The sequence below is a fragment of the Cebus imitator genome, unplaced genomic scaffold, assembly GCF_001604975.1.
Source record: "Cebus imitator isolate Cc_AM_T3 unplaced genomic scaffold, Cebus_imitator-1.0 Scaffold404, whole genome shotgun sequence".
NCBI lineage: Eukaryota > Metazoa > Chordata > Mammalia > Primates > Cebidae > Cebus > Cebus imitator.
Genome location: NW_016107719.1, coordinates 1,093,356 through 1,109,691, shown reverse-complemented (window position 1 = coordinate 1,109,691; position 16,336 = coordinate 1,093,356). Strand labels below are relative to the sequence as shown.

Here is a 16,336-nt window from a genome sequence, read left to right as displayed (position 1 = left end):
CTGCCAGCCTCGGCCTCCCAAAGTGCTGAGATTACAGGTGTAAGCCACTGCGCCCAGCTTTTTTTGAGACGGAGTCTCGATCTGTTGCCCAGGCTGCAGTGCAGTGGTGCCATCTCGGTCCACTGCAACCTCTCTCTGCCTCCTGGGTTTAAGCAATTCTCATGCCTCAGCCTCCTCAGTAGCTGGGATTACAGGTGCAAGCCACCACACCGGCTAATTATTGTATTTTTAGTAGAGACGGGGTTTCACCCAGGCTGGTCTCAAATTTCTGACCTTAAGTGATCCACCCACCTCAGCCTCCCAAAGTGCTGGGATTACAGGCATGAGCTGCTGTGCCTGGCCTATCTCTTAAAAAAAAAAAAAGTATAGAAAGAAACAAGTGTACAAGAAGCTTGTGTGACATCCAGAGGTGGCACGGCCTCTGGGGGAGTAATCTGCCCATCATGCCATCCAGTCAGGTCTCCAAGAACACCCCGCTACCCACCCGACTCTTGTCAAGGAAGAGGCTTCCAGAAAGAGGCAATGTCTAGGCTGCTTGGTATAATCTCTATTTTACTAACAGGGAAACTAGTTAAGAGAAGACAGGGGAGTTGTCCAGACACAGAACCAGAATTCAGAAACCTAGGCAGGTCTCTTGAAGTACAGAGCCCCTGGCCAATGCAGGAATCGGCGCTGCCTCTGGTCTGATGGAGGAGGCACAGGCCTGTCCTTGGGGAGCTCAGAGTCTCTTAAGGCCATGGACACGTTCTCTCCCACACACATGTACATACTGTTCACCTGCAGAGATCCAGGGACACACACACACACACATCAGGAGACCCTGGACTATGTACAGAACAACCACCTCAGAATGAAACTGTGGACACAGACTTCTCACCCTTCAAGGCCCCGCCCCACTCAGACATCCTTTCCCGATGAGACCTTCCCTAGATCCCTGGGGCAGCGGGTAGACTCCTCTTGTCTCCCAGGTCCTTCCAGAGTTGGAAGTCATCACAGCACTTCCAACTCTGGGCGCATGTGGATCTGTGACTAGACTATGAGCTTTGGGGACAGGGATCCATTTTATTTACATGTGTATCCCCAGCACCTGGCACAGTACCTGGTGTTTTGTAATGCTCCCTAAAAGTTTGCCAAATTAATATGTGAAAAGGAAAGTGAACATATAAAGGAACAAGAACCAGTTTTCTAAGTGCCCTCCCACAGAGGTAGGCAGCTCAAGGAATGACAGGGCAACACAGACCAGGGTGTGACGGGGCCGAGGGCCTGCCAGTGGGCTGGGCAGCAGGGCGGGCTCAGGAGGAGGGAAGGACTGGAAAGGACACATCACGAGGCCAGGACAGGGGGCAGGCCCAGGCAACCAGCAAAGGTGAAACAGAGCACTCAGGAGTCTGGGCAAGTGAGGCTTAGCATAGAGGGCAGTCGGCAGGGGCGCAGAAGCGGGGCTGGCAGAGTGCAAAGGCCGGGCCAGACCACATGGGCAACAGAGAAGCTGATGAGAGGAAGAACTTTCCACAGGAAAGGTTTTTCAGAATGAGGCAGGCCTCCCCTCGTGGGTGACAGGGGAGAAGGCAGGACCCATCCCTAAGATTTGAGAATTTCATAAACAACTAGAGACCAGTATTTACTAAGACTAGTATTTAAACAAATACTGACTCATGCTGCGAAAACGTGACACTTAAAAGGTCAGAGCAGCAATCAGACCTCAGCTTCCCAGAGGCACCTGCTGCCTGAAGGTGAACTATCAAAGTTCACGTGCACCCACCTGGCTCTAACCTGCTTCCCCCTTGCTCTCTCTCTCTGTCTCCCTTCCACCCAGGCCAGAGCCATGGCCCACCGACCCCTCCAACCACCCCAAAGACAGAGCTGCAGTCGGGCAAGGCAGACCCCAAGCGGGACGGGCGCTCCATGGGGGAGGGCGGGAAGCCTCACATCGACTTCGGCAACGTGGACATCGGTGAGATCAGCCACGAGGTAATGTCCAACATGGAGACCTTTGATGTGGCTGAGTTGGACCAGTACCTACCGCCCAATGGGCACCCAGGCCACGTGGGCAGCTACTCAGCAGCCGGCTATGGCCTGGGCAGCGCCCTGGCTGTGGCCAGTGGACACTCCGCCTGGATCTCCAAGCCACCAGGTGTGGCTCTGCCCACGGTCTCACCACCTGGTGTGGATGCCAAAGCCCAGGTGAAGACAGAGACCGCGGGGCCCCAGGGGCCCCCGCACTACACTGACCAGCCATCCACCTCACAGATCGCCTACACCTCCCTCAGCCTGCCCCATTATGGCTCAGCCTTCCCCTCCATCTCCCGCCCCCAGTTTGACTACTCTGACCATCAGCCCTCAGGACCCTATTATGGCCACTCCAGCCAAGCCTCTGGCCTCTACTCGGCCTTCTCCTATATGGGGCCCTCGCAGCGGCCCCTCTACACGGCCATCTCTGACCCCAGCCCTTCAGGGCCCCAGTCCCACAGCCCCACACACTGGGAGCAGCCAGTATATACGACGCTGTCCCGGCCCTAAAGGGGATCCTGTTACCACCACCCCCTGCCCAGCCCCTGCCCCCAGCCTGTGTGCCCTGTTCCTCGCCCACCTCAGGCCTGGCGGTGGCAGTGGAGGAGGCTGCAGAGGCTGACAGCTGGGGGTGGCTTTCTGTCTGGCTCACTGCCCTGATGACCCACCCGCCCCATCCAGGCTCCAGCAGCAAAGCCCCAGGCGAGCAGGCTGGGCAGAGGAGAAGGAGGTTGACTGTTGCTCCCACACTGAAAGATGAGGGGCTGCACCTTCCCCCCAGGAATGACCCTCTACCCCAGGACCTGAGGAAGGACCTGCTCACCCGCCTCAGGGAGGGGAAGCACCAGGGTTGGTGGCATCGGAGGCCTTACCACTCCTATGCACTCCTGTTTCCTCTCTCATGGAGAGTGAGGGTCTGACATGCCCATGCCACCAGTGCCACAGTACCTAAGAGCTAGGCCACTCAGAGACTCTGCCTGGAGCTGGCCGTGTCTCCTACTCAGGGGCTGAGAGTAGCTTTGAGGAGCATCATGGGGAGTGGGAGGTTCGAGGGACTTAGTGGAGTTCTCATCCCTTCAATGCCCCCTCCCCTCCCGAAGGCAGGAAGGAGTTGGCACAGAGGCCCCCAGATCCAATTCTGTGCCAATAACCTCATTCTTTGTCTAATCGAGAAAGAGCCCCCAGTCCTCCTCCACTACAACCTCTGTGACCTTGAGGCGCATCCCAGGAGGCGAGGAGGCAGGGGCTCCAGGAAAGGAATCAGAGACAATTCACAGAGCCTCCCCCCACCCCGGGCTCCTCGCCAGCTCCCCCTTCCCTTACTAGGCTCTACAGCCCCTGCTCTGTCAGCCCCACTCCCTGGCTTCCCAGAGAGTTAGAGCTGCTCAGGCCCAAACCCTTGGCTGCAGGAGACACAGGGCCCAGCACCCAGGTTGCTGGCAGCAGGCTGAAGACACTAGACTCCTGACATGTACCTTCTGCCCTTGCCTCTTGCCCCTTGCCTCCCAGTGGTATTTGAATAAAGTATGTAGCTACATCCGCCCCCATGTTCCTGTTCTGCAGCCCCCCCATTCACATGTAACTCATTACTGTCTCCTTTTATTTATCTCAGTAGTCCCCTCTCCTAGCCACTCTAGACCCTATTAACTCTGCATTAAGCATTCCACATAATAAAATTAAAGGTTCCGGTTACCTGCTTGGTGAGCCTGACCTGGCCTGTCTCTTGATCTCAGCCCTGCACCTGTGCTTCCTCAGACGCTTTCTGGAAGTAGCTAGGAGTAGAATGCAAAGGACAGATCATCAAAGATCTCTCGCTCTCCCCCCACTCCACCCTCTTTCCCCTCCCCATCCTCTCTCTCTCTCTCTGTCTCTCTCTCTCTCTCTCTTTCATTCCCCTCTCCTTTCTCTCTCTCTCCCCACGCTAAGAAGATGTGGACAATGGAGTGGGTTAGGACAGCTGGCATCCCAGTGGGGTCCATCTGAGCCCAGGGACTGAAGCCTCAGATGGGAGCTTCTCCCCAGCCCAGCTGTGTCCCACACTGCAGAGGGCCACTCATTCTTAACTGGCTCAGCTGGAACTCACTGCCTTCCAAGCAGCCCCTCTGCTCACCAGCACCCAGCAGAGGGGAGTTTGCAAAGAATTCGAGACTGGTACTGAAGAGGAGGTGGGTTGGGTATGACACCGTGCTGTCTGCAGTCAGGCCTGTCCTTCAGGGTGTGTGGAGGGGCCCTGCGTGGCTGCATCCGCCCACTTGCCGCCTCCACCTCCCCCAGCACACACACGGCAGCCCACGCCAGGATCTAGCCAAACCTTCACAGCAGCTGCCCGTGCCCAAGTCCAGACCAAGGATGTCGGACATGCAGTCTACTCCTTAAGCTCCTACTCCCTAAGAGCTCTTTCCTCAGCAGAAGTCCAGACTGCACCCAGAGGCCAGGAGCACTCTACCTCACAAGCTCACAACTCCGAGGACAGGGGGAATCTCTTTGCCATCTTGCTCTACTGATGAACAGCTCTGATGGTTGAAGTTCTTCCTCATACCCAGATCATAACGGCTTATACCCAGCTGCCATTTACTCAGTGCTCCCAAGGGTTTTATGTCATTCAGGCCAATGAAGGAGTAGGTCCAATCGTTATCTCAGTCTTCCAAATGGGGAAACAAGCTTTGCGAGGTTGATGCTAAGAAGTGCTGGTGCCAGAATCTGAACCCAGCTCTGACTCCAAGGCTTGCACTCTTAACCAGCATCTCCTCCACCTGCCTGTGGTTTGCAGATCCTACTTCTGCTCTGTATCTGGAGCAATGTGTCTTTCACATTGCCCATGCTCCAGCCTGGGCATCCTTAGCTTCCTTCCTTCCATCCATGGTCTCCAGCCCCTAGTCAGGACCAGGGAGAGAGGCAGGGCACCAAAACAGACCAGTCCCCAGGGAGGCCAAACTCCCTCCATCTGGGATCTGCTTCGCGGAAGCTGTTCAGGCAACCTCCCCAAAACTGTTAGTTCCCATGAAGCTGGATGGTAACCTAACCCCCTGATCTTTTGGACAATATCCATTGCAAAGTCATACCCAAATTGTACGTATGCTGTTTTGGTGTTTTGTTGTAGACAAAAGCAGAACTTTACACTGATATTTAACAGACCTCACCTTGTTGGATTTGACCCATTTCCCCACCTGTATTAAACCTTTTAGGACCCAGCTCTCCTTTGGAGCTTTATGTATCTGCAAACTTGAATAGCCTCATTCAAGTCACTAATAAAGGCTGAAATGAAGAGGGACACCTGCGTACAGCACTAAACACCGTCTCCACTTCAATTCCATTATCGCCGCTTTTTTTTTTTTTTTTAAACAGTCTTGCTCTGTCACCAGGCTGGACTGCAGTGGTGCAATCTTGGCTTACTACAATCTCTGCCTCCCGGGTTCAAGCAATTCCCCTGCCTCAGCCTCCCAAGTAGCTGAGACTACAGGCGCATGCCACCACACCGGGCTTTTTGTATTTTTTTATAGTAGAGATGGGGTTTCACCATCTTGGCCAGGATGGTCTCGATTTCCTGACCTTGTGATTCACCCACCTCGGCCTCCCAAAGTGCTTGGGATTACAGGCGTGAGCCACCTCGCCTGGCTGTATTATCTCCACTCTTCAGGAGCCTGTCTAATCAGTTCTAAAACTGTCTAGTTACACCATCATGAAGCACATGCTTCTCTGTCTCGGTTGCATGGAGACTGCCGATGCCTTGTCAAGATCAAGATTCCTGGATCTCTGGCATTCCCTCAACCTACTGGACCAGGAACCGTTGAAAAAACTTTATTTGGCAACATTGGTTCTTAGATATCCTATGCTAGCACCCCATCTCCTCTTTATTATATAAGTGCTTTCAAACATGGAGTGACCTATTCTAGGATTTTCTCATGGATCAATCAGTACTAACCCTATATGTGCTGATAATTTTTCCAACCCACCCTTTCCCCTTCATTGAAAGGCAGGACATTTTCCCACTTCCGATCTGTTCACTACTCCTGCTCGAAGTGGGATGAGGGATATGGAGCTGGCACCGTGGGGAGCAGAGGGCACATCCAGAAGAGGACACTACCATCCCCAAGACCCCGAATCTGATGAGACTGATTGAGTGGGAAGTCACTGAGAATGTGGGAGGAGGGGAAATGACCTCAGAGAGGTCAGAAGACCTGGGTGCGCATCCCTTAAACCAAAAATTCCAAGTGTGTGCAGGCCTCAGGAAGGCAGGAGCTCCACTTGTTAAAAGGGTCAGGTGTTTCTGGAAATGACTGAAGAGATTATGCCCAAACCCTAAGAAAACAAAACCAATAGTGGTGGCTCGTCATATTTTATTCAAGAGAAGTCAAAACCCAGGCCCAGCCAGCTGAATAGCAGGGGACTCCCCCAAAAGAGGAGAATGGGAAGAGGGAGACAGGAGGAAAAACACCCCTTCGGTCCCATTTCCCTTGCACCCTATCCCCTAAGGGTTAAGCCCCCACTCCCCTCCTCCCCAGCCCAAACCCCATCTCCCTTTAATCACATCTGATACTGAGCAGCCCAGCAGGGAACAAAGAGACCATTTAGAGAAATGGGACCGAGAAAGTGACCCCCGCACTCTGGGGCGGCTGCCTGGATGCCAGCACAAAGGCGGCATTTCAGAGCTGAAATTTCAGCACCCAACTTGATTAAAGGATTCCACAGGCTTGGAGGAGGGTGGATGGGGGTGTGAAGTCCACTGCTCCCTGAATTAACCCTTCTCCAGGGCAGCAAACACCCTCCCACCGGTGCAGAAGCTCATCCCTCATTCCTCACGCCCCACCCCAGGCCCAGGCTGCGTTGAGACCTGGAGCCCTGCCTGCTGTGGAGGTTAGGGAAGCCCAGCTCCTCCTCTTGGAAGGAGAGCTGGCAGTGGAATCGAAGTCAAGGCTGGCATATTCAGGGAGCCAGTTTTCCCTCTATCCCTGTTCATGTCAATATAGCCCCGCCCCCGACCCCTAGGAGGGAGGAGCCTGTGTGACTCATCTTACCTCAGGCTGGGTAAGCAGGATGGAGAAAGGAAGAGGACCCATTAGAACCTCAGGCAGAGGAAGGGGGAGCTCCAGCTCTGACTTAATGTAACACCTGGAACCCAGGAGCACCTCCACCCCAGCACCATCCCCCCCAAGGCCTCAGAGGATCACCAGCCCCACACAGGAGGGAAAGGACATCTTACAGGGGGTGGGAAGAGGGCATGGGTGTGGCACACAAAAAGGTGGGCCACAGAGGACAGTGTGTGGGCAGAGTCCTGAGGAGGAGTTGGGACAGCGTCGTGGGGGCAGGGGCAGGCAGGTGCTCTGTCCTTGCTCCAGCTGCTGACTTGCCCAGCAGGGCTCTGCCTGGGGAGGGTGGGAGATCAGCACACCCCCACGCTTCCTGCTGGGGCACTGCTCCTGAAAGGGGATCCGAGCCCACGATAAGAGGCCTGAAGCAGGTCCTTAGGAAACAATGGGTGGCTTGATGAGACCTGCTCTGTGATACTCCTGAGAAGGGAGAAGCCCCTGCAGCCAGTCCCCACTGGAAAGGAAATTGGGGGTTTCCGTGGCAACCAGCTCCCTGGGCACAAAGACTCGTCTGTCTGCTAGGAAGGCAGCTGAGGTGTCTCCCCTGCAGCAGCCTTTGCTCTGGGGACAGGGAGATGGAGGGAAGGATGTGGGGGATCCACAGGGGCTAAGGGCCCCTGGTACTTCTTAAGGAGCTGACAGTCACAGGGCCACTGGAATAGATGCATGCTCCAGGCAGCAGGGCAGTCACAGGGAAGCAACAGGTGGTGACATCGCAGATAAGCAGCGGGGAAGGGGGTTGGAAGGTTGAGTATTTTATTATTTACACATATAAAATGAGACTGAAAATTGGGCACAGGGCAAGGGCAGGAAGATGACTCCAGCTCAGTCGGTGATGATGAGCTCGTCCACCCCCCAGTCTTCATAGCTCCCATCTGGCAGGTAACGGCGAATGATGATGGGGATCTTTCGGGCCCTGTGGCAGGGGAGAAGTCACAAGTACATGAGGGCTGGTGACCCCAGCTCTGCCGCAGAAGGAACAGGTTGTGTGCGAAACACAAGGCAAGAGAAGTCTTAGGAGCAGCCAGCCTCTTGGGACTGATGAGGGTACTTTGTCAGAAAGCAATTACAAGAAAAAGAAAGTTTTTATATCAGACAAGAGGGGGAAGAGCGACAGAATATTGGTAAGGCCTCCTGCAGCAGGAACAGGGAAATTCCAACAGCCAGAAGGGGCCCCCTCTCATCAGTGCCCTCCACTTTTCCCTGCCTCCTCTTCTCTCTTCCTCCTACCTCCTGGTGAGCTGTTCCTAAGGATCTGTAGGAATAAGCATCAACTTCCCAGTCAGGGAAGTGGGAGCAAAGGGTGCAACAGAGAGCCCAGCAGATGCCTCCCAGAGCTCTGGAGAAGTGAACCACGATTTGACTGACTTACTTGAGTTCCTTCATGGCGATGAGCAGAGGATCAGTCTCCCCCTCCAGCTCCACCATCACAGGGGCGCACATCCTGGAGGGATAGGGACAGGTGTTGGGGAGACAATAAACTCAGGGAGAAGGGCCCAGCAGGCAGTGAGGGTGGAAGGGCATCTGAGTCCTCACCTAGAAAGGTCACCTTCTGGGTAGGCAGGCAGAGTAGGGAGTGGTGTGTAGGGGCACTGTGCAGGATCCTCCCTGGCAGAGGCCTATCGAAGACTCCTGAGCCCAGCGGCCACAGCAGAGTATCCTGGCGGGAAGGGCGCCATGTGCAAAGGCACGCCGTTCTAACTGCTCCAACCCCAGAGCCTTGCTTCAGTGCCCACGGCACCTCATTTAATTTCTACTCTCTCTCTCTATTTTTTGGAGACAAGGTTGCACTCCCATCGCCGAGGGTGGAGTGCAATGGTGAGATCTTGGCTCCCTGCAACCTCCACCTCCCGGACTCAAGCAGCTCTCCTACCACCTCCCAATCAGCTGGGACTACAGGCACACACCACCACGCCCAGCTAATTTTTTGTATAGATGAGGTTTCACCATGTAGCCCAGGCTGGTCTCAAACAATCTGGCTGCCTCAGCCTCCCACAGTGCTGGGATGAAAGGCAGAAGCCACCGCACTGGGCCTCATTTCCATTCTATTTCCATTCTCTATAGCCGCAGCACCTCAGTAAAGGCCCTGCCCTTCCTGCCCAGCCCTCCCCACCCTTCACTGCAGCCGGGAGTCAGGGGGCTTGTCTGCTTACAGCACTGCCATGACTCCCCTTGGCTATCAGGCCAGAGTGCAGTCTGTCCCCTGTTCGCCTTCCTAGCACAGCCCCTTGCTACTTTCCCATATTTACCCACATTCCAGCCATTCCAAACTATTTATGGTTCCCCAGACGTGCCATGTTGTTTCCCTTTTGTGTGCTCTTACAAGCTCTTCCTCTCCCTAAAAGCCTGAGAGAGGTTCGGATGTCTCCAGCCTGGAAATCCTGTGCTGAATCTTCGGTACCCCGACTCATTTTGCACATACTTTTCTTGGCACCAATCTCATTGAACTGTAACCACTTGTTTGGAAGCTTTCCACATCAGACCATGAACTCCTGGTGGCCCAGAACTACATGCGATTCAACACAGAGGCCCAGCCCCCAGCACAATGCTTGGCCCACCGTGGAGACTCTATAACCAAGCAAGGGATGCCAATTCTAGGCCCATCTCCTCTAGGAAGCTACCCCTGATGATTCCAGCTCAGGTTCACACTAACACATCCAGAATTAACAGGGGAGCATGCTAAGAAAAAATACCAGCTCCTGAGTCCTTCTCCAGACCCCCTGAATAGAATCTCTAGTGAAACGGCCTGAGAGCCTGCATTTGCAAAACTGCCCAGATGGTTCTGATAACCAGCTAGTCTGAGAGCTACCAGCTTACTGATTTTATTAGTAAATATTTCAATTTATATTACTCCCAAGGGGCTGAAAATTTCCCAAGGTCAGAGATGAAGTATTTAACTTTCCCTGTATCCTCTCTCAATAAGTATTTAAACTTTCCCAAAAACATAAAGCTTTAAAGAATGTGGCAAAATACTTTTCCTGATCTGCATATGCCTGCTTTCTTTCAAAATATAAATAATTTAGCCAGGCATGCTGACTCACGCTGATAATCCCAGGACTTTGGGAGACTAAGGCGGGCAGATCATGAGGTCAGGAGATCGAGACCATCCTGACCAACCTGGTCTCTACTAAAATACAAAAAATTAGTTGGGCATGGTGGTGCACGCCTGTACTCCCAGCTACTCGGGAGGCTGAGGCAGGGGAATCGCCTGAACACAGGAAGCAGAAGTCGCAGTGAGCCAAGATCACGCCACCGCACTCCAGCCTGGCAACAGAGCAAGACTCCATCTCAAAAAACTAAAATAAAATAAAATAAAATATTCAAGGGCATTCACTAATTCAGCACCTATTATGCACATGGAGTGTTGAAGAATGTGTCCTTAAGTAATTTGTCTTGCCTTTGCAAATCAACACATCAACTGTCCCCTTAAGAAGTAGATGTAACAAATCCCATCAGCCACCAGGTGGTGCTAATGAACCAGACTGAAAATCCATCCAAAACCGACCCAAGAAACAGTTCTGGCCAGGTCCAGGGGCTCACCTGTAATCACAGCACTTTGGGAGGCTGAGGCAGGCGGATCACTTCAGGACAGGAGTTCGAGACCAGCCTGGCCAATATGGTGAAACCCCGTCTCTACAAAAAAATACAAAAAATTAGCCAGGTATGGTGGCATGCACCTGTAGTCCCAGCTACTCGGGAGGCTGAGGCATAAGAATCTCTTGAACCAGAAGGTGGAGGTTGCAGTGAACCGAGAAGGCACTGCTGCACGCCAGCCTGGGCGGCAGAGTGAGACTCCATCTGCACCTACCAAGTGCAGAGTCCCATTATGGCTGTACAAGAGCTTACGGCAGGCAAGGAGCCACCAGATGGTGTCATATCATTTACCTGGAAGGAGCACTAACGACTGAAATAAGCTGAACCAAGCTCTGCTCCACAAGAAAAACAGGACACTTGGCCGGGTGCAGTGGCTCCTGCCTGTAATCCAAGCACTTTGGGAGGCCGAGGCAGGTGGATTACCTGAGGTCAGGAGTTCAAGACCAGTCTGACCAACATGGTGAAACCCCGTCTCTATTAAAAATACAAAAAAATCACCCGGGTGTGGTGGCAGGCACCAAATCCCAGCTACTTGGGAGGCCAAGGCTGGAGGATCGCTTGAACCCAGGAGGCGGAGGCTGCAGTGAGCCGAGATCACATCATTGCACTCCAGCCTGGGCAACAACAGCAAAACTTGTCTCAAAAGAAAAAAAAAGCCGGGCGCGGTGGCTCAAGCCTGTAATCCCAGCACTTTGGGAGGCCGAGGCAGGTGGATCACGAGGTCAAGAGATCGAGACCATCCTGGTCAAAATGGTGAAACCCCGTCTCTACTAAAAATACAAAAATTAGCTGGGCATGGTGGTGCATGCCTGTAATCCCAGCTACTCAGGAGGCTGAGGCAGGAGAATTGCCTGAACCCAGGAGGCGGAGGTTGCGGTGAGCCGAGATCACGCCATTGCACTCCAGCCTGGGTAACATGAGTGAAACTCCATCACGAAAAAAAAAAAAAAAAAGAAAAAGAAAAAGAAAGAAAAGGAAAACAGGACACTTAGACTTATGAGTAGCCTGGATGTTGGCCTCAAAACCTTTAAGTGCTTCACGCTGCCCACCAAATGAACTCCAATCTTCTGAACTTGACACTCACAGGACTAGTGTCATCTTCTCCAGCATCATGCCCAAAGCTGCTTGTGATCCCCCACCACAAATCCACGCCTGCGTGCCTCCACCTGGACCTGTCCTTGGGCTGTTTCTGGCACCTGGAGTAGCCACAATGCCAACTCTCTTTACCTGTCCCCACTAGAATTCTAATCCCGTCACAAGCTTTCCCAGTCACCCCTGCAGTAACTCTCCTTTTTGTATCTTTCATAAAGCACCAATCGTGTCTGCCCTGTGTTGTGAGTGTCTGTGCACAGGTCTATCTCCCCCACCAGAAAACACCTGGAGGACTGGGGATTACGATTTTGTTTTTTTTTTTTTTAAATGGAGTCTGCTCTCTTACCCAGGCTAGAGTAGTGGCATGACCTCGGCTCACTGCAACTTCCGCCTCCCAGGTTCAAGCAATTCTCCTGCCTCAGCCTCCTGAGTTGAGTAGCTGGGATTATAGGTGCTCGCAACTACCCCTGGCTAATTTTTGTATTTTTAGTAGAGATGGGGTTTTGCCATGGGCCAGGATGGTCTCAAACTCCTGACCTCAGGTGATCCACCCGCCTCAGCCTCCCAAAGTCCAATCAACATGGTGAAACCCCGTCTCTACTAAAAATACAAAAATTAGCCAGGTGTGGTGGCAGGCGCCTGTAATCCCAACTACTCAGGAGGCTCGGTTAGGAGAATCACTTGAATCCGAGAGGCGGGGGATACAGTGAGCCAAGATCGCGCCACTGCACTCCAGCCTAGGCAACAGGGTGAGACTCCATCTCAAAAATAAATAAATAAATAAATAAAATGAATAAATAATAAAAGAAAAAGAATTGTGGGTGGCTAGTGAGACAGAAATTGAATGTCTCATTTTATTTAATTGTACTTAATGCAAATGGCCACATACAGTTTGTGGCTACTATAATTGATGGTGCAGGCCCAGAGGATCCTGACCTTGGTGGCACCAAAAGATATACTGGGTGTGGCTCTAATGCCACTCAGAAGAGCAGAGAAGAGGAATGAATGAGAACAATGTTGCCCACCCATAAAACCCTTTATTGAGGTAGACATGATGGTCATTTTTACCTCCACAGGACTAGAGGAGACAACAGCCCAGTGCTGCTTGCACACTAAGGAGGGGATGTACAGACAGCACTGCTGCCCCTGCGAGCACACACAGTCCACAAATCTGGCCCTAGCTTTCCTTTTTTTTTTTTGAGATGGAGTCTCACTGTCGTTCAGGCTGGAGGGCAGTGGTGCAATCACAGCTCACTGCAGCCTCAACTTCCTGGGCTTAGGTGATCCTCCCACCTCAGCCTTCTGAGTAGCCAGGACTACAGGAGCACACCACCACACTCAGCTAATTTTTGTATTTTTGTTTTTGGGAGACAGATCCAAGATGGCTGATCACTAGCAGCTTGGGATTGTAGCTCCCACTGAAAGCGCAGAGAACAAGAGGACACCACACTTTCGGATGAATTTTTGTTGCTCACGCACCAGGAGATTCCCGGTGGAGGAGCCCCACGGGTCGCCAGCGCAACTCTTGTGGCCGGCGAGGCGGTTTTGCCGCTGCCTTGGTGCGGCGGTTCTTGGTGCAGAGTCAGAAAAGCACCATCAATCATAACGCCACTGTTTTGGCCGGCGCAGTGGGTTGCTCAGATTTTAGCACTGGGAATCACCAAGTTGGACGTCCACTCAGAAACCCAATTATAAAGACAGTAATTATAAAGATCACAGGTGGATAAATCTATAATGAAGGGAAGAAAACAGCCTAAAAAGGCTGAGAATACCCAAAATCAGAACGCCTCTCCCTCTACAGGGGATCACAGTTCCTCATCAGCAACGGAACAAGGCCTGATGGAGAACGAGTGTGTTCCATTAACAGAAGCAGGCTTCAAAAGGTGGATGATAAGAAACTTCTGTGAATTAAAACAACTTGTTCTAACCCAATGCAAAGCAACTAAGAACTTTGAATTTTTGGCAGAGATGGGGTTTCACCATGTTGTTCAGGCTGGTCTTGAATTTCTGGGCTCAAGCAATCCTCCTGCCTAGGCCTCCCCAAGGGCTGGGATTACAGGTGTGAGCCACCACACCCAGCTGCTTTTCTTTCTAGACTAATTTCCACTATTCCCTACTTGAACTACGCTGCCTTCTCCAGACACCCACCATTTCCCATACCAGCCTATAGGGAGTCTGGGGGAGGAGCTCCTGTCCTCAGTCTCACGCTTCCCCACAGAGTACCATTAGAGTACCCCTCTCTGTCCTCTCACCTACTCTTCACAAGAAAGCAGGAATAACTATTCTGACAGGTGAGCCTGGGTGGGGGGGAAAGCAGGCATCTGTGGCCCCGCCTCTTTGAAAGTCCCTGCGTTCTCAAAGCCATCTGCTGGGGAAGGGGCTTCCAGTCTATTCTCTACTCTGCCCCAAACCTCAGTAGTCATCTGAAGGCCTGCACTGCCTGTGGCTAACTCAGCTGCACTCACTGGACACTTGGATCTCCACCTGTCTACTCTATGTCCTGAATCTTTATTCTCCCAACCATGGGAGAGAAAGTTTGCTGATTCTCAAATCCCCGAAACCCCACCACTACTCTGTGCTTTTATCTCTCCAGTGTGCTCTCAAGCTGGAGTGCCACCAGTCTGCTGGGCTGGCCACAGTCTACCACACATCAAGAACCACCTTAAAAGCCAGGAGTGGTTGCTCATGCTTGTAATCTCAGCTCCAGCACTTTGGGAGGCTGAGTTCAAGACCAGCCTGGGCAACACAGCGAGACCCCCATCTCTACAACAAAATACAAAGCCAGGCAGAGTGGCACACATCTGCAGTCCCAGCTTGAAGCTACTTGGGAGGCTGAGTCAAGAAAGTCGCTTGAGCCCAGGAGATTGAGGCTGCAATGAGCTATGATCAGGCTACTGTGCTCCAATACGAGCAACAGAGTGAGACCTCGGCTAGGAAAATAAAACAAAAGAACCACCATGGCCAGGCCCAGTGGCTCTCACCTGTAATCCCAGCACTTTGGGAGGCAGAGGCAGGCAGATCACTTGAAGCTGGGAGTTCGAGACTAGCCAAAGCAACATGCCAAGACCCTGTCTCTACTAAAAACACAACAGTTAGGCATGGTGACATATGCCTGCAATCCCAGCTACCTGGGAGGCTGAGGCATGAGAATCACTTGAACCTGGGAGGCAGAGGTTGCAGTAAGCTGAGATTGTGCCACTGCACTCCAGTCTGGGTGACTCAGCGAGACTCTATCTCAAAAAAAAAAAAAAATCACTGGTACACATTGGCTCTGACTTCACCCTTTTTCTGCTTCACTAATCTGACAGGCAACCATCTAGTTCTGGTTTCTGTATCATTTTTCTCCCATACTGTTACTTGACTTCTCAGATGTTCTCGTCCTAGTTCTCCTATTAGATCACAAGCTCCCTGAGGGCAGGGGCCTAGCACAATGCCTGGTACACAGGGACAGCACCACCTTTGGAATGTGAGAGTGGAGAGTCTATTTTCAGGTGCCGGGCGGGGCAAGATCAGTGGCTCAGGAGCTCACTATGGTCTGACGGATGGAGAGGACAGTGAAGGGGCAATCACTCACGCAATCTGGAGAGCTCGGGTGCCCAGCACGCGGGCTCGCTCGTACTTGGTCATGTATGGTGTAGTGATTCGCTTCTGGTTGGCCTGTGGTCGCTCCCCAGAAGGAAGGATTTCGACATTCTCTTGGCCTTCCTGGACAAGACAAAAAAGAGAGAAAATCTCAGGTGGCATTTTTGGGTTACAGGGATGGTGATAATGACAACAATCATAATCACCGCTACTGCCACCATTAATGGTCACTGCATGCCAGGGGACCAGATGACTGCTTCCTAATACCTCATGTAGCCCTTACAATAACCTTGGGCAGGAAGGTGCTGTTTAACTTGTCAGTGAACTAACTGCCCCAGAAGCCATAGGCTGTGGACCACATGGACAAAAGCTTTCAGGCCCATCCCGCAGGGCTGTTCTGCTGTGTAAGACTGGAACACAGCTCACTCTAACTGGGAATGCTTACGCCGGCGGGTAGGGGGACCCTGACCACAAACAGAAGGCAGATACATTCAGGTAATCATAACCTGCCAGACTATTTGGCAGCTTGGGCTGCAGAGGTGGGAGCCTGAGGCTGAATACTGACCTCTTCAGCATTCTCCAAGTCATCTAGCCCTTCATCCTCTTCCACGTCATCAAAGTCGTCACCATCGAAACTGTACAGGAAGAATAAATCAGTTAGTTAGAGCATCACTTACCAGAAACAAAGAGGGGCTGACCATGGTGGCTCACACCTGTAATCCTGGTACTTTGGGAGATGGAAGTGGGTGGATCACTTGAGGCCAGGAGCTCGAGACCAGCCTAGCCAACATGATGAAACCCCATCTCTACTAAGAATAGAAAAATTAGCTGTGCATGGTGGCACATGCCTGTAATACCAGCTACTCAGGAGGCTGAGGCACAAGAATTGTTTGAACCCAGGAGGCGGAGGTTGCAGTGACCCAAGATCGTACCACTGCACTAAAGCCTGGGTGACAGAACAAGAACCTGTC

At 52.4% G+C, this 16,336-nt stretch overlaps 2 protein-coding genes across 3 annotated transcripts in view; one reads left to right on the top strand and one right to left on the bottom strand.

The window, feature by feature from the left end:
* SOX10 (SRY-box transcription factor 10) overlaps positions 1-5,339 on the top strand; it is a 13,825-nt gene extending 8,486 nt beyond the window's left edge. Inside the window, exon 4 of the mRNA XM_017508957.2 lies at positions 1,817-5,339. Coding sequence (XP_017364446.1) covers positions 1,817-2,520 — 704 coding nt within the window. The 3' untranslated portion in view covers positions 2,521-5,339. The remainder of the gene's footprint in view (positions 1-1,816) is intronic.
* Positions 5,340-7,836: 2,497 nt separating this feature from the next.
* POLR2F (RNA polymerase II, I and III subunit F) overlaps positions 7,837-16,336 on the bottom strand; it is an 11,196-nt gene continuing 2,696 nt past the window's right edge. For both annotated transcript variants that reach the window (XM_017508962.2, XM_017508961.2), the window contains exons 2-5: positions 15,931-16,000; positions 15,358-15,488; positions 8,470-8,541; positions 7,837-8,013 (exon numbers count right to left, since the gene is read on the bottom strand). In XM_017508962.2, the coding sequence (XP_017364451.1) occupies positions 7,923-8,013; positions 8,470-8,541; positions 15,358-15,488; positions 15,931-16,000 (364 nt within the window). In that variant the 3' untranslated portion in view covers positions 7,837-7,922. The remainder of the gene's footprint in view (positions 8,014-8,469; positions 8,542-15,357; positions 15,489-15,930; positions 16,001-16,336) is intronic.